General features: G+C 44.6%; 3 protein-coding genes across 3 annotated transcripts; 1 reads left to right on the forward strand and 2 right to left on the reverse strand.

Annotated features, from left to right (window-relative positions):
- The first annotated feature begins 1,657 nt into the window (after window positions 1-1,657).
- LOC146221168 (GDP-L-fucose synthase-like) lies at window positions 1,658-4,299 on the forward strand. The gene is made up of 9 exons (XM_084692836.1): window positions 1,658-1,824; window positions 1,933-2,047; window positions 2,191-2,319; window positions 2,413-2,486; window positions 2,575-2,708; window positions 2,827-2,958; window positions 3,068-3,147; window positions 3,277-3,376; window positions 3,906-4,299. The coding sequence occupies exons 1-9, from the start codon at window positions 1,667-1,669 to the stop codon at window positions 3,959-3,961; spliced, it is 978 nt and encodes a 325-aa protein (XP_084548962.1). The 5' UTR covers window positions 1,658-1,666; the 3' UTR covers window positions 3,962-4,299.
- A 3,588-nt stretch (window positions 4,300-7,887) lies between these two features.
- LOC146221169 (phospholipase A2 inhibitor gamma subunit B-like) lies at window positions 7,888-12,949 on the reverse strand. The gene is made up of 5 exons (XM_084692885.1): window positions 12,852-12,949; window positions 11,990-12,106; window positions 8,929-9,084; window positions 8,467-8,583; window positions 7,888-8,364 (listed from the first exon to the last, which is right to left on the reverse strand). Exons 1-5 carry the CDS (start codon window positions 12,898-12,900, stop codon window positions 8,078-8,080), a joined length of 726 nt encoding a protein of 241 aa, XP_084549011.1. The 5' UTR covers window positions 12,901-12,949; the 3' UTR covers window positions 7,888-8,077.
- Window positions 12,950-13,351: 402 nt separating this feature from the next.
- Window positions 13,352-18,356, reverse strand: LOC146221170 (uncharacterized). Its single transcript, XM_084692303.1, has 9 exons — window positions 17,083-18,356; window positions 16,485-16,605; window positions 16,323-16,394; window positions 15,325-15,390; window positions 14,532-14,616; window positions 14,297-14,406; window positions 13,984-14,184; window positions 13,551-13,745; window positions 13,352-13,464 (listed from the first exon to the last, which is right to left on the reverse strand). The coding sequence occupies exons 1-9, from the start codon at window positions 18,339-18,341 to the stop codon at window positions 13,426-13,428; spliced, it is 2,148 nt and encodes a 715-aa protein (XP_084548429.1). The 5' UTR covers window positions 18,342-18,356; the 3' UTR covers window positions 13,352-13,425.
- Between the last annotated feature and the right edge of the window lie 2,046 nt (window positions 18,357-20,402).

The raw sequence follows: 20,402 nt of genomic DNA on the forward strand, positions 1-20,402 counted from the left end.
ATTCAATTTCTTCCGTCGCACCTTTTCAGCTATCAAAAACTTAAGCAGTTTGAGGGGCTTCCAGCTTGAAAATAGTTCACTTTTGATTTACTTTTAAGCAGTATGCTTATAAAATAGTTCACATTTGATGTACTTTTAAGTATGCTTGGAAAATAGTTCACTTTTGATATACTTTTTAATATGCTTTGAAAATAGTTCACTTTTGTAAGAAGTATACTTATAAAATAGTTCACTTTTGATATACTTTTAAGAACTATGCTTAGAAACAGAAAATGGTATACATTTCTTCTGAAGTAGATACGTTTTCTATTATTATACAGCAAAAACAGTCAAAATAATTTTTAAGTAGCTACATTACAGGTAATTTTTTTTAGATCCATCTAATTATAATTATTCATGTCTATGAAAATCTATTAAGCATTGCACATTGAATCTTTTTTGGCACTGAAGCTGTAACCTTAATTACTGCCAAAACATTCTGAAGCCCTATACTCTTATAATAATAATGATCAATTTGAGTATTAATGGGAAAAACTAAAAAGCTACCCAGGAAAAAATCAAATAAAATGCGAAGTATACTAAATCTTAGCCGTATGGACCCATATACTTAAAGTATCCTTTAGCACATAAAAGTACACTTAACACACTTTAAATTGTGATTTAATACAATTTGATTACAACTAAAATATATTTAGTACAAAATCAGTTGTTCCAAAATAGTACACTTCAAACTAACTAATCATTCAATAATTTGAAGTATACTGATGATTAATCAGTCTTCGAGTATACTCAAGTATGCTAAGATTTACTATACTTGGCATTTTTTTTACCTGGGTTACTTTTCATCTTTTACCTCTTATGCTTGAGGGTGTGTGTGAGAGCCTAGATTGCGGACTGAAGTGATAGAGAGGAGAGGAGCTTCCGAATCTGGTTAAAAAAAATATTTTTAGTTTGCCAGATTTGCCACAATTTTCACTCTTCATGCTTCCTTTTTGGATCAATAGATATAAATGTTGTGCTGGTCGTAGACAGTTGTCTGTGGAATCCAAGAGACTTACACATTTGTTCAGAGCCCCACGAGAGCGAGAATAAGTCAAACTCTTGCCCCATAGAGACCAATGTAAATCTGGTGACACTTTTCTCAGAGAAAGCAGAAGGTACGAGTTTTTGAAACTGTACATATAAACGATATCTCTGGTTTGGCAGAGCCTTGGGTCTCGGAAAATTTCCGTATATTTGGGATTGGACGAATAGATTTGCGTTAAGCCAACTTAATTGGACTGAAGCGTTTAGCAAAAGTGTGCAACCAGTTAAACAAGTCTGGTAGCCTACTTCTGCTGCCTGGTTGTGGTAAATCAATGTGGCTTCACTTACAGTAACTAATCATTTACTTAACTGGCTTATTGCCCCATCATTTAATATAAGCTACATATTTGGGTAGCAATGTGGCCAATTACCAAGTAGGCTATATGACCAGGACCCGTTTAGGGATCTTAGCAATGCAACATGGAACCTGTACAGGTTTTGTATTTATTGTATATAGCCTAAACCTATAATTATTACTATGAAGTCTACCGTATGTGTGGCGGCCTGGGGAAGCCCTTCACATGGTGAAAAATCCAGTCCTCAGGGCACACAAAAAGAAACAAAGATATTTTTTCAGCAGATGGATTGTGCAGAAAAGCAGAGGGGCTCTATGCGGGTGCTGGTGACTGGAGGCACAGGCCTGGTGGGCAAGGCAATAGAGCGCGTCATCAACGAGGAAGAAGGAAGTAAGGAGGCGGAGCAGTGGGTCTTCCTCTCCTCCAAGGATGCCAACCTCATGTGAGTGCTCACCTGTTTAAACTACGCACACTAAAACAAGTTCAACTTGACAATCACCTGTTTCAGTACAAACACAACTTTACTGTGTGTGTGTGTTCTCCAATTTAGGGACTTCCAGGAGACGCTGGCTGTCTTCCAGAAACACAAGCCTACCCATGTCATCCACCTGGCTGCCATGGTTGGTGGCCTCTACAAACACATGAAGGCCAACCTGGACTTTTGGGTAAGAGCCAGGCTGTATCATGGTGACAGCTCACTAAACTGGACTGGTTTTGATTTCTACCCAGATAGATAATGGAGAGACTTTAGCTAACTAGGGGGCTGGGGGCTGTCATGCTAATGGATCTGTCCGTCTGTGTGCTTCAGAGGAACAATTTTTACATAAATGACAACGTACTGCAGGCAGCCCACGAGGTGGGCGTGGTCAAGGTGGTGTCCTGCCTTTCCAACTGCATCTTCCCTGATAAGACCACATACCCCATCGACGAAACCATGGTGGGAGGCATCGCGTGTGTGTGTCACAATTCCAGCTTATCCATATGATGGTTATTGAATGGCTTGATGTTTATCTCATTTCCTCATCTCCAGATCCATAACGGGCCTCCTCATCCGTCCAACTTTGGGTATTCCTACGCAAAGAGAATGATTGATGTCCACAACCGGTGTGTAGAGAAGTCAGAAGGAATCATTTCATAAATATGTTATTGCCATGTTGCCCAATCAATTTGCTTATGCGTGTGTGTTTTGCAGTGCACTTGCAGCACAGCACGGGATTCACTACACGGCAGTTATCCCAACGAATGTGTTTGGTCCCCATGACAACTTCAGCATCGAGGACGGACATGTATTGCCAGGCCTCATACACAAGGCCTTTATAGCACAAAGTAAGACACACCCTTGCTCTGTCAACATATGACTTGACCAACCCCTGTGTAAGCTCTATGCCTACCAACTACTGGATCTTTTATTTTGTGCCTCTCCATTGTGTGTTTGTTTTGTTAGAGGAAGGGAGTCCGTTGACAGTGTGGGGCTCAGGCAGTCCCAGAAGGCAGTTCATTTACTCCTTAGATTTGGCCCGTCTTTTTCTGTGGGTTCTGAGAGAATACAAGGAAGTGGATCCAATTATATTATCTGGTGAGTTCTCAACACAGGGCCGGGGCTACATTTGGATGTATTGTAATCATTTATTTATTTAACCACACACTGCTGAGTTTTAAGTCTCGCTCCTGCCTGTGTGACACAGTTGATGAGGAGGATGAGCTGTCTATCAAGGAAGCAGCCGAGTCTGTTGTCCAAGCCCTGGGGTTCAAGGGAGAAGTAGTTGTATCCTTTCAATGGACGAATGTAACATTACAGTCAGATAAACAGTCATACAGACAGGCACACGTAAAACACAAAATGTTTCTATCAATATTAAAGATGAGAGTTTCATTCTTTAACCGTGTTCTCCAGTTTGACACCAGTAAATCAGACGGTCAGTTCAAGAAGACAGCCAGCAATGCCAAGCTGCGACGCTACCTGCCCGACGTCAAGTTTACGTCCTTCAATCAAGGTAGGAGCTCTGATATGATGGCAATCAGTAGTTCTCAACCCTGGTCCTCAGGGCCCCCCAGTACCTTCGCCGCCCTAGGCAAGATGTTTCAACACCCCCTCCCCCCGGGAGCCCAAATCGAAGAGGCACCCCCCCACCCTGCCCCTGCGCCCTCTGCTGGTGGTGCGGAACGGTTCATTAATGGACGCACTTCAGTATTTGGCGCCCCCTTCTTCATGGCGCCCTAGGTGGCTGCCTAGTTCGCCTGTAGCAAAGTTTCCAGGATCACCCTAACAGGGCCTCCCTGTCCTATGTGTTTTAGATGTTTCCCTGCTCCAACTGAATGGGTCGTTATCTAGCTATGCAGAACCCTGGTAACGACCATTCATTTGAATCAGGTGTGTTGGACCAGGGAAACATCTAAAACATGCAGGACAGGGGGGCCCTGAGGACCGGGGTTGAGAACCACTGAATTAGACAATTGAGTCAACATCGAGACCTGTCCTGACTGTGACGCTCGCATAATCTTTTCTTCTTCCTGTTTTTACAGCTTTGAAGGACACATGTGACTGGTTTGTAGCCAATTACGACACAGCTCGTAAGTGACGGTCAACGCTGCCAATGTTGGGTACTGTAGAAAGGCATAACGTATGAGGATTGCCTGTACTGAATGTACCTCACTGTTTATGTGGTCTTGCTCAAGTACCATAACCCTTGTCAATGAGCTCCTCTAAGGCCTTTACAGACAAGTTTTCAATAAGGTTAATGATATGCATGCCTTCACTTAGGTTGATTATATTACTGTACAATGTGGTGGGTGGCCAATATCTAATGGTCATACGGGATGTTTTTCAGTTGTGAAATGTGGTTATTGCATCTATTTTTTTTAATTATGGAATGGGTAAAAAAAGACATTTGTTTTACACTGGTGTAGGTGTCTTAATTCAAGAACAGTTTTGCTCGTATATGTCTAATAAATAAAATACTATTATAATTTGTCAAACAAATTTCAAGCTTAATGTAACTTATTCACATCTGTGGGTTCAAATGACTGACACTTGGAAATAATTGACTAAAAATGCAAATATCTTACAACACTGGAACTACAAGATCCATACAAGAACCCTCAAAAGCCCCCCCCCAGATTTCTGTGAGGAAAACCTAGGACAGACTAGAAATGACAACATACAGAGTACGTGTTGGTGTCAATAAGGCATCTGAAGGGTTTCTAAACACTAAAATGATTTGAGATGTAAAATACAATACAACAATACAGCCTTTGCATTTGTTTGTTTTCGTCACCATAGGCTACTCCCTCATCGCAGAAAAGCTTGACCGAACCATGAAACGAGATGTGGATTGGTTGGGTGCAGCCATAACCGGTACAAAGCTGGCCTCTGCCATCTGCTGGCCTTTATACAGTGCAGCAGAGCAAGGGTCACACGAAAATTTCACTCAAGTGCTGAATTAAGGAAATTTAAAACTGAATTAGAAAAAGGATCTTCATTACTAACTTGAAACACATTTTCACCACACACGAAGCTCTCCTGATCTAGCAAGTCTTATCTCCGCCTGAATGCCCAAGCACCACCTCCAGCTGAACCTTGCCAAAACAGAACTTATCAAAACCTCCATCTCCCACGATCTCTCAATCACCCTGGGATCTGCAACGGTGACCCCTTCATCCTCTGCCAGGAACCTTGGGGTGACCATGGATGACAAGCTCACCCTCACGGCCCACATTGCCGCAGTCTCCCAGTGTAGATTCACCTTCTACAACATCCGGAAGATCAGGGGATACCTGTCTGAGCATTCCACCCAGCTGCTAGTCCAAGCACTTGTCCTCTCAAAGTTGGATTTCTGCAACTCGCTACTTGCCCATCTCCCAGCATGCGCAACCCGCCCTCTCCAGAGGATTCAGAACGCAGTAGCCCGCCTGGTCCTCAATCTACCCAGACGCTCCCGTGCATCAGATTCAAGACCCTGGTACTGACCTTTCGAGCGGTGAACGGGACTGCACCCGACTACATCAAGCCTCTCCTGCAGCCTTACTCCCCCAACCGCCACCTACAGTCTTCCTCTGACAACCATCTGGTGGTCCCACCTCTCAGGAGTGCCTGCTCTCAACCCAAGCTTTTCTCCTGTCTTGCCCCCCAATGGTGGAATCACCTCCCCACCTCCATCAGACTTGTCATTGTATAATTCATACACTGATCAGAGAAACTGACTGTCTCCCCACCTTCAAGAAAAGGCTAAGACTCTTGTTCTGGGAGTACAACGGTACTTAGGAATGACTTGCTGGACCTGATGTTAGTTTCCCCCATGAACACAATAACTCTTATTGAGGGACTTGTTGCTCTTGTTGGTTAGTTCTAACTGATTTAACTTCTTGTACTCGATGTAAATTATATTATTGTTGCTTGCTTTCCTACAGGAACACTCTTGCACCTTTGAGATTCATGTTGTAACTTGTTTAACTACATGCTTTTATGTTTCTTCCCATTGGCACTTAAACTTTTCACAATGTATGACTCATGTTTTGGCTACCTACAATGTTTTTTTGGGGCTGTCTCATCTCGTTGTTCATGATCATTTACCAATGCACTTTTTGTAAAGCTCTCTCTTGGAAGTCGCTTTGGATAAAAGCGTCGGCTAAACGAATGAATGTAAAAGTAAGTTTTCTGGCTCCATGACCCCATCCAACTCATCTCTGAGAGGTTGGAAAAGGGAGATGCACGTTACTTCAAAACTGGTGTAATCGGTTACTAACCACTCTCCAGGATCACCCTAACAGGGCTCACCAGGAGCAGGATGGGCCTTTCTGACAGTGAGACTGAGGGGACTCAATCTGCTTCTCTGGTTCAAGGATTTTACTTGTAGGTGGAAGGGGCAAACTGGCTTGCTTTCCTCCAATCCAAGAACAAGCCCTCGACAACTGTGTCACAAACAACTGATCTGGGGGACAAATGACAAACACGCGTCACGAGCCTGTCACTTCAGACCATCAAATCTCTACTGAAATCAAGCAAATACTCCAACACAGGGTTTTGATCGGCGAATCTTCCTTCTAAAAAAGATAGTCTATTCCAGTGAGACCCTGCAGGACAGGTCCTGCCACGCTGCAGTCAACTATTCACATTTAACTGCTGAGGATAGAGGGAGGGCAAGGACAGTGTTTAGAATCAGTCATTTCGTCAAATCATAGACCAACTATATAGACTTGTTACTTCACACCTCCCACCTGCATCCAACCATCATTCATGTACATTCTTGAGAAGCTCTCTGGTTGTGGTTCAGCTCAGTAGAGTATGTTGTGTTACCTGTGAGGAGAGGAGCCCTAGGGGGTATTCTAGAAAGCAGGTTATGTGATATACCCGGGTAAATAAACTCCCCAGCTGAACACTCCCCTGCAACATTGCCAGTAGGTTGCTGCAACATTGTGAATCAGCTGGTGGGTTAACTTACCCCCGTATTAAGTAATAAGTATGAGTAATAACTATTTTATTGTTGGTGCTGTCTTTAATGATGAGATCTAAATGTACACACATACAATATAATGGTCTCTCTTACTGTTCATACTTAACATTATCAATATACATTTATTTTAGAGGCTTTAGTACTGTCAACTGTTATGATCCATTTTTGTCTCGTCTCACATTCATTACAGACGGAATTACAACTGAGAGAGCTGTTTATCCATAGCCTGATGTTGTCATACCCATAATTCTAGTCAGAATATGAATCTGAGAACTCTCCGTTGGGCTTTGACTATGGGGCGTGTTTCAAACGAGCCTGGAAAACAAATGCCTCTTCGCTCAATTGGATAGACCTACAACCAATCAGAGCAATGTAATATGTTGTTTGTTTAAAACAAATTCAACTTAAGCGCTCTTTTGTGACGTGGGTGATTACGTTACTGTTGATCATCTGTCCATCATCGTATAAAGCCCGCCCTGGCAATTTTATTGGTACGCCCAGATCCTGGTTTTCTGTAGTTGTTCCCCAATAGGAGACCCTCCAGACCCAACTTCCCGACCAAATTTTTTTGTTGGCGGGAGAAGTTGGGCTGGCAGCCAGGCTAGTTTATCCATGGAAATTGGTAATAGTGCACAGTACATCAATCAAACTTTATACCTGTATGTCTGACTTACCAGAGCAAGAGATGCAATACATGAAAGAGATCTAAATTTTTTATAAGATAGATTGTCACACAGACATGTTGTAACTGTAATTGTAACTTTTGTACAAAGATTTTGAAAAGGTGAATGCTTTCTTTTGGGATGTTTTCATTCCTTAGGTCTTTTACCAACAACTCACTCATTAAGGTGCCAGCCAGGAACCAAAAATGGATCCATCAGAAACATGCAGGTTTTCACTGAACATTATAGTCATGTCTTAACAGTTCCTAAATAACTACATTACACATTGGCCCATTAAAAATAGCAATGTCCAACTGTATGAACAATAAAATATAGCAGATTAATGTCAAATTTCAAGAATAAAATATAATGAACAAAATACAGATACATCAATAACCATATTTCACTTTATTACTTGTGGCAGCACAAGACAATTGAAAAAACAGTAGATATGTTTTTAAAATCTGTTTCTTTGTATACAAGCCAAATGTAAAACATACTGTTGTGTTATAACAGCATCTTCTGACAATTATATCATAAAACGTTTTCGTTCTGCATGTTAAAGATGGTGTGTTTGTGTTTTTTAGAAGGTAAGTTTGAGCATCCAAGGAAGCCACATTGCCATGAGGACTACACTCACTGGACCGGTAGAGGGAGCTGAGTTAGTTCCTGGACCAGTAGAGGGGGCTGTGCTATTTAATGGACCAGTAGAGGGCGCTGTCTTACAGGATACATTAAAGCCTAAAGCTGATGTTACGTTAGAAGGCAGGACAGAAGACAAGACAGGTGGCAGGAAGGAGGTTATGACAGACACGTTGCACAGACTTGAGGATGCACAGCCTTTCAGGACAATGTTGATTGCACCAGTCACTGTAAAGTAAGAAAACACACTGATGCTATATTTTTTTTAATCCATACAAGGTTCTAGGTAAAACATACGTTCATGAGAATTTCAGCCTTGGAAACACTCACCATTGATGCTAATGCAGCTATCCTCCACTCCCACACAGTCCACAGGGGTGTTACACACCGTGTCAAATGCACTGTCGCAGGAAGAACACTTTCGGCCATTGGAACTGGGGACTGGTTCTGGGATCAGGTCAGGTTAAGTAAACAAATGTGAGAAATAGGATTAAGTAGACTAAAATATGGGTAGGTTTGTTTCTCATGTTGACATTGGAGCTTGGAAGCGGTAAGGTAAACCAGTAACCCAAGGGGGATCTACACTTGGCTGACAACATGTTTACTATTTGCTTGTTTTATGTGTTAACAAAGTTGTATGGTATCAGTTAATGGATGTTCTAACTACACTGCACTTGCAGGTAACAGCTGTCTGCTAACATACAGTAGTCTATATACTTTCAAACATTAAAAACATTATTATTTGATCTGACATGGTGTAGCTGAAATGACTATTTCAGATATAAATTGTACCGGGTAGAGTCTGGTTGTTGCAGTTGTCTTGGTCACAGCAGAGCTGAGTTTGACGAAGGTTTTCGAAGCCCAGGTTCACGGACAGTTGTGTTATCGTGACGTTCAGAGGTGTCATGCATTTGGATGCCGCTACACAGGACTTACTTACAAATGGGTCTGGATACAATAAGAACATGTACAATGTTCAGAATGTTAAACTTATTTTTGAAACAAGCAGAATTTGTTTACATAATGGACTGTTAATGATTAAGGAACAGAGTCAACTATATATGGATAATAAAAACTACTGTGAGATAGAATGGAGGCTTACAAAAAAAGACTGCTTTAAAGGGGCAATTGACTGCAAAACCGATTTTACCTTGTCATAGTTGAATAACGACAGTTCGGTGGGTAAACTGAACACACCGTGAATATCAAAGTCCATTGACACCTCTTTCCTATTCAAATCTCAAAAAGAAAAAATTTGGCTGTAAACGCTAGCTTTTCAACAAAGCTACCGGTCCTATTGTAGGACCGGTGATCGCTCTCTTATTGGCTCTGGTCTGTATCTTTGTCACGCCCCAGAATTTACATCCAGACCAGCCCGAGGTAGCGTCTATCTCCAATACTAGTTTAGCTGCGCGCTCTCTGTGTAGGCTACTTATAAGGAATTACAAAGAAGAACGTTTTGAATTATAACAAGGATATTGAAAATGGACCACGGTCGTAAATGCTGTGTTCCAGGCTGTACAGGGAAGGCTAACACTCACAGTCTTCCCAAGGAGCCAAACATTCAACAGGCATGGCTGCTGTTGTCTATGAGAAGATCCCCGGCGAAGTTCGACACTCAATCATTCATTTGCTCTAAACATTTCACCCAAGACAGTTTTGACAACCTTGGACAATTTCAAGCAGGATTTGCTAGGAAGCTGAACCTGGAAAGAGGTGCTGTTCCGACCGTATGCTCATTGCAACCGCAAGCTATAAGGACAGTATGATGTTGTGCTAACAGTTATTAGCAATGCTAACGTTTCCTGCATATAGCATACCAGGTAGAATGCTAAATACGTTTCTACACACATCAAATGAATCTAGCTAGACTAGCTGTAGTCGGCATTAGAAGGGAAGCTTCCGAAAAATAGCCAGAAAACGAACTGCAGTCTTGCTTATTGCTAACGTCTGTCTAGATAATCTATTTGAAAGAAATGGAGAAAGGCAGGTTCTAGATACAGGATACGTTAGCATTACTAGTAACTGTTACTAGTAACACCTAAGGCCTGTTCCATAAACCGAGTTTACCGAATAAGCCAGACTTACGTCAGTTAGTCGGACTCATTTCTTGTTCATTCGGTTCCATAAAGCTAGCTCAATGTAGTTCGAACTCGGTTACTATGGGAACTTATGCTACGAAACTAGTCTGGTCAGACTCAGGGTCAGACTAACTGTCGGGCTTAGCGTGACTTGGTGCTTAACCAGACATTCGTGTAACACTGACCCAACGGGAAAACGATGATTTACCACGTATATTCTCATTTTCTTATTCTCATCAGTTCAACATTGATAGAAAATCAACGTAAATAGCCTACTTAGGCTACAACATTTAGCCTAATGCATTAAACAATGATGAACAATGCTTTGATAGGCTACGCACCATAGCCGTTAAATGTATGGATGTTAGTTTGTGATTTCAAATGTTTAGGCATCAGGCATAGGTCTACATCTCAATCTAAATTATCCGAGTATATTTATCATAGCAATATAATTATTAACAGTAGCCTACAATTGCAAAACGAACCTAAATCCGCCCATTTCCCCGACACAAAACCCATGTTAAAAAGTTAGCACTAGGCAACTGGCCAATGTTTTAATTAATAGTAGGCTATTTATTTTAAACAATGTCAAAAAAGTCCATTTAGATTAGTTTAGAGGGTATTTTTTAATCAACAAAGGTCTACTTTCACAACGTCAATCATGACGTGTCATTTTACTTTGATTGAAGCGGTGGATGAGGGAGCTGTCATTGTACACGATTTAAAGGGGACGTTCTTTCTGGAAGAAGTCATGTGGCCGTGTGCATTGCATTTGCCGTGGTGGATTGTATGATCCATCTTTACCTCTCGGGCTGTAAAAAAATAAGGTGCACGCGCAATTAGCTTGACTACGTAAATCTGACTTGAATTAGTAGGACTGCGTGAGCTGAAATTGGCCTTTATGGAACCGCTTAAGCACCGCTTGACTAATTAAACTTATTCAAGTCTAGTTTAGGACTTTAAGTCTAGATTTTTTGAGCGGCCTTTATGGAATAGGCCCCTAGACTGTAGGCATGTAAACAAGTTTAGCTTGCTAGTTAACGCAAGAGCATAGGTAGAATGTGTGATAATTTTGCCTAGTTTATTGGCAATGGGGCTAACGTTGATTCATGTTCCTGACTGTGTTTCATTCAAATAAATAACCTGTGTAATGAAAATCTACAATTCACGATGCGTGTTTGTCCAGATCTTTGTCATGTTATTTTACAGCAAGATATCTACAGCTAGCCAAGCTAGCTAACTGAAGAAGCCGAGTAGAATCACGATATGGTTTGGTTGCTAAGCCGTAGCCTAACGTTCTACCCACCTAAGTAAGTCAATCCAGTTTGCTTCAACAACAGAAGTGGAAACAAGTAATGTTATCATTTCAAATGATATATAGTCAATCTGTTAAAAACAGTGTTGTGTAGACACAATAGATTTATTTGCGCGTTTTAATTTCAAGTCTCCGACTTCGGTGTTTCAGCGAGTGCTGCTGTTGCGTGTTGCGTTTTTCCTCCCAGCTTCACTCGTTGATAACCAACCAATCAGCGCGCAGCTTATCTAAATATTAATGAGCATACCATAAAAGGAGAAAAGCTAGTGTTTTTTTTCCCGGGAACATTTCAGAGGATCTGTCAGAGGGCATAGAACAGCACCCGGGCCATTTTCAACCCAACCAATGTTACATACCCTATTCGGAGACCTTAAGGAACAGTGTGAAATACCCCCAAAACCCAGTCAATTGCCCCTTTAATGATTTGCCTTTGTTAATAAAAAAAAAAAAGATATACCTTTCACGAGTGAAAACTGAGTGGTTGAAGACTGACAAACAGAAGAGTTTGATGAGCAGTTGACTGGTGCATTTGTGCATGTTGCATCAGTACAGGTGACACACTGCAGTGACTCCCCTGGAAATTTTACAAGAACAGAATAACACACGTCCATTCAACACATCAGTCATATTGTCAAATCATAGACCAACTATAGACTCTAGTTACTTCACACCGCCCACCTGCATCCCACCATCATTCATGTAAATTATTGATAACCTAGGGTGACCAGATTTGAAAAGGTTTGTGAAAAAGACACTTCGTCGCTTCGGCGACACATTAAATTAATTTCTTAAATGTGTCTTGTCCATTAAACCAATAATGATTACAAATACAAAATTCTAAATAATAAATTCTTTATATAGCCACATATTTAAATAAGAAAATTAAGAAATGTTTCAGTCCTCCTCATATATTCAAGCAATAATGATAACAAAGGCGGCAAGGTGCTCACATTGTTGCTAGATTGGAAATTGTATCATACCAAAGGCTCCAAATGATCGTATTTGGAATTAACGTGCATGGTAACACTGAGAAGGCGATTGACCAATGACAGTTCTCTCTACAGTCAGAGCTCGCGCAAGAAGGTGGAACGTAACGGAGATACCCTTTCCACAACTTGTAAGGGCGTAATAACTAGTTTGTGAAAGACCCAGAGAAACACAAATATCCGACGAGGTAAAATCCCGGACGATTTTGGAATCCCCGCCGGACGCATTTTTTAGGTCTCAAAAAGAAGACATATCCGGGTAAAAGAGGACGTCTGGTCACCCTAGATAACCTCCTTGGTTGTGGTTCAGCTCAGTAGAGTATGTTGTGTTACCTGTGAGGAGAAGAGCCCAGGTAATGCAGAGAGTCAGGATCAGCTTCATCTTGGATCGGCAGGTGAGTGGCAGGATGGGCAGTAACCTGGTAGGCTAAGCTGAGACAGCGCTTTATAAAGTCAATCATCCCACGCACCAGGAACAAGGATACATAAAAGATGTTTCCATTATTTCCTGTTTTTAAATGTTGTTACATAACTACAGAAAACCCCTATTTCTGCAGTGATTTACAGACACGCAATCTTCTTGTATTTACAGGAACATATTTTCCAAATAAATTAAATACCGTTTTTGGTACATTGGTCTCTCACTTGTTAGAGACAATTACAACTAAGGGAGCTGTTTATACATGGAAAAAGTGCACAGTGCATAAATCAAACGTCATACCTGTATAAATGCTACCAGAGCAGGTACATCTTGGCCTCATTCGTTTAAGAAGTTGGTTACAGACACAATACTGCACGTAATATTACATTCCTACAAACACAGCCGAGAGGGGTTTGAGTGCACCAAAAGCTTTTATTATGAACCGTGTGACATGAGCAGCAGCAGGTGGAAGGGGAAACAGACGACTCAGATCTTGTTGAACGCTGCGACGTCGACGCTCTGGACCTGCGACAGGACAAAAGACACACCGTGAGATCTTCTGCTCACCCACCTGGAAATTTCTAGAGCCTCAATGGGAGAGCGGTACGTACGAGGTCCTCAAACTTGGTGATCTCCTCCTCCAGCATGTCTGTGCCGACCTTGTCGTCCTCCACCACGCAGGAGATCTGCAGCTTCTTGATGCCGTAGCCCACGGCCACCAGCTTGGACTGGCCCCACAGCAGGCCGTCGGCCACCACCGAGCGCACGCACTCCTCCAGCTTGGCCATGTCCGTCTCGTCGTCCCACTGAGGAGGACAGGGGTGAGCGCACACGCACACACACACACACAAAGGCAAAGTTGAACACACTTAAAATGCATGTGGTGCAGGAACATTAAGCTCCTTGAAAAAGCGGTCGTAGACAGCACGTTAACCAGGGAATGCGAATGACTGACACGCATAAACAGACATATATAAACGTAACACAGAAAGTGCACGGTGCAGGACCGGAAACCAATCAGGCGGGCGAGGGACAGCGACGTACAGGTTTGACGTCCAGTAAGATGGAGGATTTGGCGACGAGGGCGGGCTTCTTAGCCTTCTTCTCTGCGTACTCCTTCAGCCTCTGCTCTCGCACTCGCTCGGCCTCCAGGTCTTCCTCCTCGTCGCTGCCGAACAGGTCGATGTCGTCGTCTTCCTCCTCCTCTACTGGGGAGCTGGGCTTTTTCGCCTGGACAGGGGTACCCTGGACAGGGGGGACAAGGACAGGGACAGCCATCAAACCCTGACAGACAGCACAAGGGCTACCCAGAGCTAACCAGAGCCCTGACTGAGCGATAATGAGGAGGGAGACTCACGTTTGTGCAGGGCGCTGCAGGGAGCGGGGCTGGGGCTCTCACAGGGGACTTCTCCAGCACCTCCACCCTACATTCCAGCTTGGAGAGAGCTAGCCGGAGGTCCTCCACCACTGACAAACACAGCGCAGAGACGAGACAGTCAGCTAGCTAGGTCCCACATACCGCAGCTCGTGACACCTGACCAGTATGCATATACACCAACTACTCATTCCGTGTGCTTGTGGGGCCCACACACCTTTGTGCAGGCTCTGGTTCTCCTGCTCCAGGCCCCTGACGCGGGACACAAGTTCCCCCTGCTCTCCAGCTCCAGCGCCTGTGCTCTGGACACACACACACACCCACCCAGAGAGGAGTTGCCGTGACTGGGACAGCACTGAGACAGCCAGGGACTCTTACAGCCGCCTGAGCAACACAGCACCGAGTACAGAGCAGGAGGCCGGTCGATTCCACAAAGCCGGTCAGAGCAAAGCCTATGATTCCCACTAATAGACAGTCATGATATTAGAAGAAAAAACTCAATTTCAAAAATGGGGCGACCTACGACGGTACATGAGGGCAGGAAACCCAGTGGAGCCCTGACGCTGACCACACACACACCTGTTTCCCTGGCTGCCAAAGACAGCGACTTGGAGGATATGGGGGGCTGAGAGAAGCGTAGGTGTTCAGATGGAAGGGTTGACAGTAGGTGGGGGAGGAGGAAGGGGGGGGGGGCTGTGTGTGAATAACTCAAGGAGTGAAGGAGACTAAAGGAGAGAGGGCACCAAAATCAACTGACCTTTCATTGTGCTATACGGTGAACGACAGGCTAAGAAGAACCCAATCATTAAACTGCTCCACCTTGCAGTCAAATTGCTGTGTTGCTTTCTGACTCACCACAGCATCAGGCCACCAGGGAATAGGGGAGAGTAGGAGGGTAGTGCCAAACTAGGAGGTGGGTGGGTGAGCTGGGACTAGAGTCAATGTTCTAGTCACTTTGCTCTCAGTGGGGTGCTGGGGTGGGTTCAAGTCACACAGGTCGGGACACTTACAAGCAGGGATTGGTGGTTCAGGAGGGGGTGGCGAGACACTCTGCTAGGCAACAGCGAAGTCTTGAGCTGGGGTTGGGGTGGGGATAGGGGGCAGGAAACGAGGGAAGGGGAGGGCAGAAGGGGGATGGAGAGATGAATGAAGTCGGTAGTGTTGAGTGAGCAGAGGCTGGAGAAAGAAAGAAAGGATAACCAAAAGCAGGGTCTAGGACTAAACCTTGGAGGGGAAAACCATAGGCAGAGCATTTAGGACAAAAACGATACTGTAAAACACACAAGGAATCTTGAAAAACTTGAGATGCAGGATATAAAATCAAGGATATAAACTCGATAGGAGCGGCACAACCACAAAAAGCAATCCTGCAGCCAAACAAAAACAACACATGCATTCATCAAGGCTTGAATAAGAATGAAAAATACAAGTACTGAAAATAACTTGCACTTCCCCTGAATTCCCCTGTTCAACAAAACAGGCAGGCAACAAACTCACTCATACTGCCCACATATGCTAGTTTTCCCAGTGATAGTGATAAGGGCATGTTCTGGACTGGGTTATTTACCCCAGAGGTTAAGGGGTCAGGGTAAAAACTGCTGGGCACAACCAAACAACACCAAGTTAAGACATGTGTGACATAGTGCTGGGTGAATGGCCGACCGGTTTGGGCGTGAGGTGAATGTGGTCGTCTACGAAACGAAACCACTTGTACGTGGGGGGTCAGATGGCTGAGCGATTAGGGAATCGGGCTGCCACTCAGAAGTCCTGTTCGATTCCCAGCCATGACAAATGACGTTGTGTCCCTGGGCAAGGCACTTCACCCTACTTGCCTCGGAAAGAATGTCCCTGTACTTACTGTAAGTCGTTCTGGATAAGAGCATCTGCTAAATGACTCAATGTAAATGTACCAGAAAAACTAGAAGCGAAGGGAAAAAAAAACCTGGATTTCAAAAGGAAAAACTCCTGAAAGTTAGAAGCGTGCGATTTCATGAAGTCATGTACTCACTCCGGCCAGAGATTTCTGGATGTTTTCCCGTGCTCGTGCGATGTCTAGTAAGATGCTGTTTGCTCCCAGCTCCTGAGGACACACAGTGGAGCCGGGTCAGAGCAGAGCGTGCGTGTCAGGAAAAGGGATAAACAGACGCGGAGAGGCCGTGGGCCGCGGTACCTGCGCCGAGTGCGAGGCTCCGTTCGCGCGCTCGTAGAAGTGTTTTTCCGCCTCGTCGAAGCGAGGTTTGTCGAACCAGACCTTCTCCTGGGCCAGGAAGTCTACGGCGGCGCTCATGGTGCTAGAGGCGGCGAGAGAAAGAGCAAAAGAGAGAACAAAGAGAGAGAGCCGAAAGGAGAAACATCGGGAAGGTCAGTTATGTTCATGACATTGACCTAGCTGACCTGATTTGTGTTTCACGATGACCCCACTGACGCTTCACTCCGACCCAGCAACTGTACCCCAAAATTCGATTTGAATAATACAAATGACATTTCCAGGCACCTCTACTTAATAAGACTCAACCTTGACGACTTCAAAGATGCAAGCATGCAAACTCAAGAAATGAAACAGCATAGCAGGCACAACCAACTCAAAATCATCAAATGATATAAAAATCAGAACAGAAGAAACATGGGAGGGAAAAAAAATCTAATCAAAATCAACCCCCCCCCCCCCAAAATGGAAGAAAAACTAAAATGACAACAAGAGAAAGAAACACTGAAGTGCAAATCAATGAGCTCTGGGGAAAGGCCAGTCTCCTAGGGCAAGGTCATACTTGTCCCCCAGAAGTTTGGAGCAGCCGAGTGTTGGTGACGGCCCAGTGTCTCGCCGCCCGCCGGCCCCCTCCACCACCCGGGCGGCGTGGAACCGACCCTCCGCTGCGTCGTAGCGCCACTTATCCAGCCACACCCGCTCGCTGTCAGGGTGGAGGAAGTAGCAGGCCCCGCCCACCGAGGCTTCCTCTTTAGCGACGTCGCCAGGCTCCTCCTCTTCCTGAATGGGGTGCAGGGCGTGAAACACCTCCGCCTTCCCGTGTGCGACCAGCACCGGCCCTTGCTTCTCCTCCTCGTCCTCCTCTTCTTCCTCCTCCTCCTCCTCCAGGCTCTGTGGGTGGTAGTCGCTGCCTCTACAGGTGGAGGGGGAACTTGGACAGCTTACACGTGGGTGGCTAGAGCCCAGGTTGTTGTTGCCGTAGAGGCTCTGGTAGAAAGCGGCCTCTGCTCTGTCATAGAGGGGCTTCTCCAACCACACGTCTCCGAGCAGCTCCGCCGGGACACGAGGCAGCCCGTTGATTGGCTGTGGGGGGCTTGGGGCGGGAGCTGTCTGCTGGGTGGGCGTGGCAGGGGTCGGGGCCAGGGACAGGTAGCCCTCGTCCGGGGTGGAAGGTGTCGCCGGGCGGACGGACGAGAGGGAAAGGGTGTTTGGGACGGTCCCCGGCTGGGGCTCTTCAGCAACGCTGCTCTCCGCCTGGTCTAAAGAAGGCTCGTGAACAGACACCTTCTGCACCCCACGGGGGCAGGCTCCCTGCTGGGCGTGGCCACCAGCAGGTGGGAAAGGACACACAGAGAGCCCTGGGGTGGGGAGAGCCTCTGTGGGCAGAAGGGATCCATTAGGCTGGGTCTGCCCGTTGGCAGAGCGGCCCAGCCAGCACTGGTAAACGCTCTCAGCCTGCTCGTACATCCGGTGGTTGAACCAGACCGAGGCACACTCGGAGCGCAGGCCCAGGAGGATGCTTGATGCTGGGCTGTGGGTCTGGACATGCTGCCCCGACTCCTGGTCCTTCCTCTCCACAGCCGCAGGGCAGCTCTCAGGGTGGGCCGAGCGTTTGCGGCGACGGCGGCTCTTCCCGCTCCGCTTGGCGTCTCCGTTCAAGCTACCGCTCTCTGGGGACGAGGACGAAGTATCCCCGTTCCTTTGGCCTGGTTCGGCCTGCATCGGAGCCCCCGCCTCAACTTCAGTGGTACAGTCCACCGAATATTGGACGAGTGTGACATCATGCTTGGACTGTTCCATTTCTGAACTCTGGGGGTTCATCTTTGATCCATTGCAGAAAGGAAGAGAGTGACAGGGACAGGCTAGAGGATTAGTTTACACAGGAGTTGAGTTACATAGGGGGATTGATACATTGGTCTCTGAAGCAGACAGTCGTTTTAAACCTCTCAAATGCAGAGGTACGTTGAATTGCTTAAGAACCTGGGCCGATGACAATTCTCCTGAGGTCAGGCAATGGATCAATCCCAGAGAGCATGTGCATGCAGGAAACAGAACCGTCTCATGCAGACCAGCTGAGGATGAGCGATGCCTATGATTGAATGGGATGCACTTCTTTATCCCTGAGCTCATGCGAGTCTCCTTCCTGTGAGGTTACCATTGCAGTACTTGATGGTCTGGCAACTGGCAGACATGGATAAATCAACAGGGTGCCATATCAGGGGAAAAAACTAACAAATATGTAGTCTCTCACACAAACACAAGCCAACACGAGCATTCACTGCACATGTGTAAGTGAATTGGGGGAAAAAAACTTTGAAATAGAAAGTATAGACCTTAGAACCAAGGGTGTGGCCAGGTAAATGAATGACTGGAAGTAAGCATGGAATGGGGATATCTGTTCTGACAGGCTCACAACAACAACAAAATATATTACAAACATTTCACGTAATATCCATTTGCCATTTTGCATTCAGTTGCAACACTGATTTATTGAAAGCCATTCATACTGTACATCTGGCATGCTATAACTATGTATGATTCATAGTTCCACTATCATACAGGAAATTGAATTTCCTAAAAATACATCTACATCTACATACATCAAGTTGTTTCCAGAAACAGATTGTTCAGCCAAATCTAGTTCAAACACATGAGGATTGAGCTATCCCGGTATGATTTGAAACTGCCAATGTTTAGTTTGTTAGATATAAGGAAAACGTTCCGGTATGATAGTTGAGCAACATTCTGAGACTCACCTTCCTTACTGAATGTACGAGCAAGCAACGACCTGGTTTAAGTTCAAATTATTTTCATCCATTCAGCCACCACCAGCCATGGTCAAAGGGGACATCACAATATTGTCTTGTTAACTGTACTTCCACACATTAAAATCAAAGTAGACATTGTATACTGTCACAAACAACTACACTACTCATATTACATTATTCACACAGACACACACATACATATCGCTTTGTCAAGAATAGCAAGCAACTCACTTCTCCGATTCTTTCAAGCATAGGAGAAAAAGGGAGATAGGTGTTAAATTGGTCAATATAAAATGACAATAGATCCCGTTACTTAGCTAAAAGGGGAATTTTTTGGAAATGATTGGATGGTTGGATCAATTATACTAGCTTGCAATGATAAGACTTGTAATTGTATTTAAGGGGATTGAAAAACGTTGTACAAGGTTACTGAATAATGTACTCAATGGACTTCCATCATCGCACAGCCTCGAGGCAGGTGCAGTCTGACAAATGCTTTCTCCTATCTTTCTACACAATTTCAGTAACATTAGAAATGAATCATGTCGGTCTAGTTATTTCTTTTCTTAAAAAAAAAAGACTGAATATATGAACAAATTATATTTGTTCGCATTAGCAAGATAGCCTAGATAGCGGTCTTGCCGGCTGCTATGTACCACCCAGCTAGCTAGTAGCTGCCGGTTGGTCTGAGCTCACACGTTCAGCAAGCTAACATAGCTAGCTAGCCATGTTAGCTACGACAGTATTGGCCTTTTAAATAAAAACTCTTCCACACTCAAATAATTTTACAAGCACAGTCATTCATATTTTTTCCAACCGTTTCATTGTATAAAATCCAAATGTCAGTGACTTACTGTTCCGTTTTGTAGTGTTTCACAGGGCTAGTGATCTGCGTGCTCCTCAAGCAATGTGCTTAGCCAGACTCGGAAGGAAATCAAAGGGACTTGAAGTGGGTTAATAGAATGCCAGTGGGGCTAGGAGGGGGTGGTCGGTTATAATAATAAACCGAGGAAATATTAGTTTTTTAAGTACAAGTTTGAATTACACGCACTGACATGTATTCACGAAGACCTATCGTATTTCAATAATATTCGAAAACACGACTTCCATTTCA

Source organism: Hypomesus nipponensis, chromosome 26 (assembly GCF_054491055.1).
Source record: "Hypomesus nipponensis isolate SF chromosome 26, ASM5449105v1, whole genome shotgun sequence".
Classification (NCBI taxonomy): Eukaryota; Metazoa; Chordata; class Actinopteri; order Osmeriformes; family Osmeridae; genus Hypomesus; species Hypomesus nipponensis.

What these genes read in the sequence shown, in the direction of transcription:
- LOC146221170 (XM_084692303.1), bottom strand. Translation starts at nt 18,341, where the DNA reads ATGAACCCCCAGAGTTCAGAAATGGAACAGTCCAAGCATGATGTCACA. An exon ending in GAGCCTCGCACTCGGCGCAG is followed by an intron (nt 16,395 to 16,484) that starts GTACCGCGGCCC and finishes GTGTGTCCTCAG; the next exon opens with GAGCTGGGAGCAAACAGCAT. An exon ending in TCACCAAGTTTGAGGACCTC is followed by an intron (nt 13,465 to 13,550) that starts GTACGTACCGCT and finishes GTCCTGTCGCAG; the next exon opens with GTCCAGAGCGTCGACGTCGC.
- LOC146221168 (XM_084692836.1), top strand. Translation starts at nt 1,667, where the DNA reads ATGGATTGTGCAGAAAAGCAGAGGGGCTCTATGCGGGTGCTGGTGACT. An exon ending in AGGCCAACCTGGACTTTTGG is followed by an intron (nt 2,048 to 2,190) that starts GTAAGAGCCAGG and finishes TGTGTGCTTCAG; the next exon opens with AGGAACAATTTTTACATAAA. An exon ending in ACCCCATCGACGAAACCATG is followed by an intron (nt 2,320 to 2,412) that starts GTGGGAGGCATC and finishes CCTCATCTCCAG; the next exon opens with ATCCATAACGGGCCTCCTCA.
- LOC146221169 (XM_084692885.1), bottom strand. Translation starts at nt 12,900, where the DNA reads ATGAAGCTGATCCTGACTCTCTGCATTACCTGGGCTCTTCTCCTCACA. An exon ending in TCAGTTTTCACTCGTGAAAG is followed by an intron (nt 9,085 to 11,989) that starts GTATATCTTTTT and finishes TATTGTATCCAG; the next exon opens with ACCCATTTGTAAGTAAGTCC. An exon ending in TAGCTGCATTAGCATCAATG is followed by an intron (nt 8,365 to 8,466) that starts GTGAGTGTTTCC and finishes CTTACTTTACAG; the next exon opens with TGACTGGTGCAATCAACATT.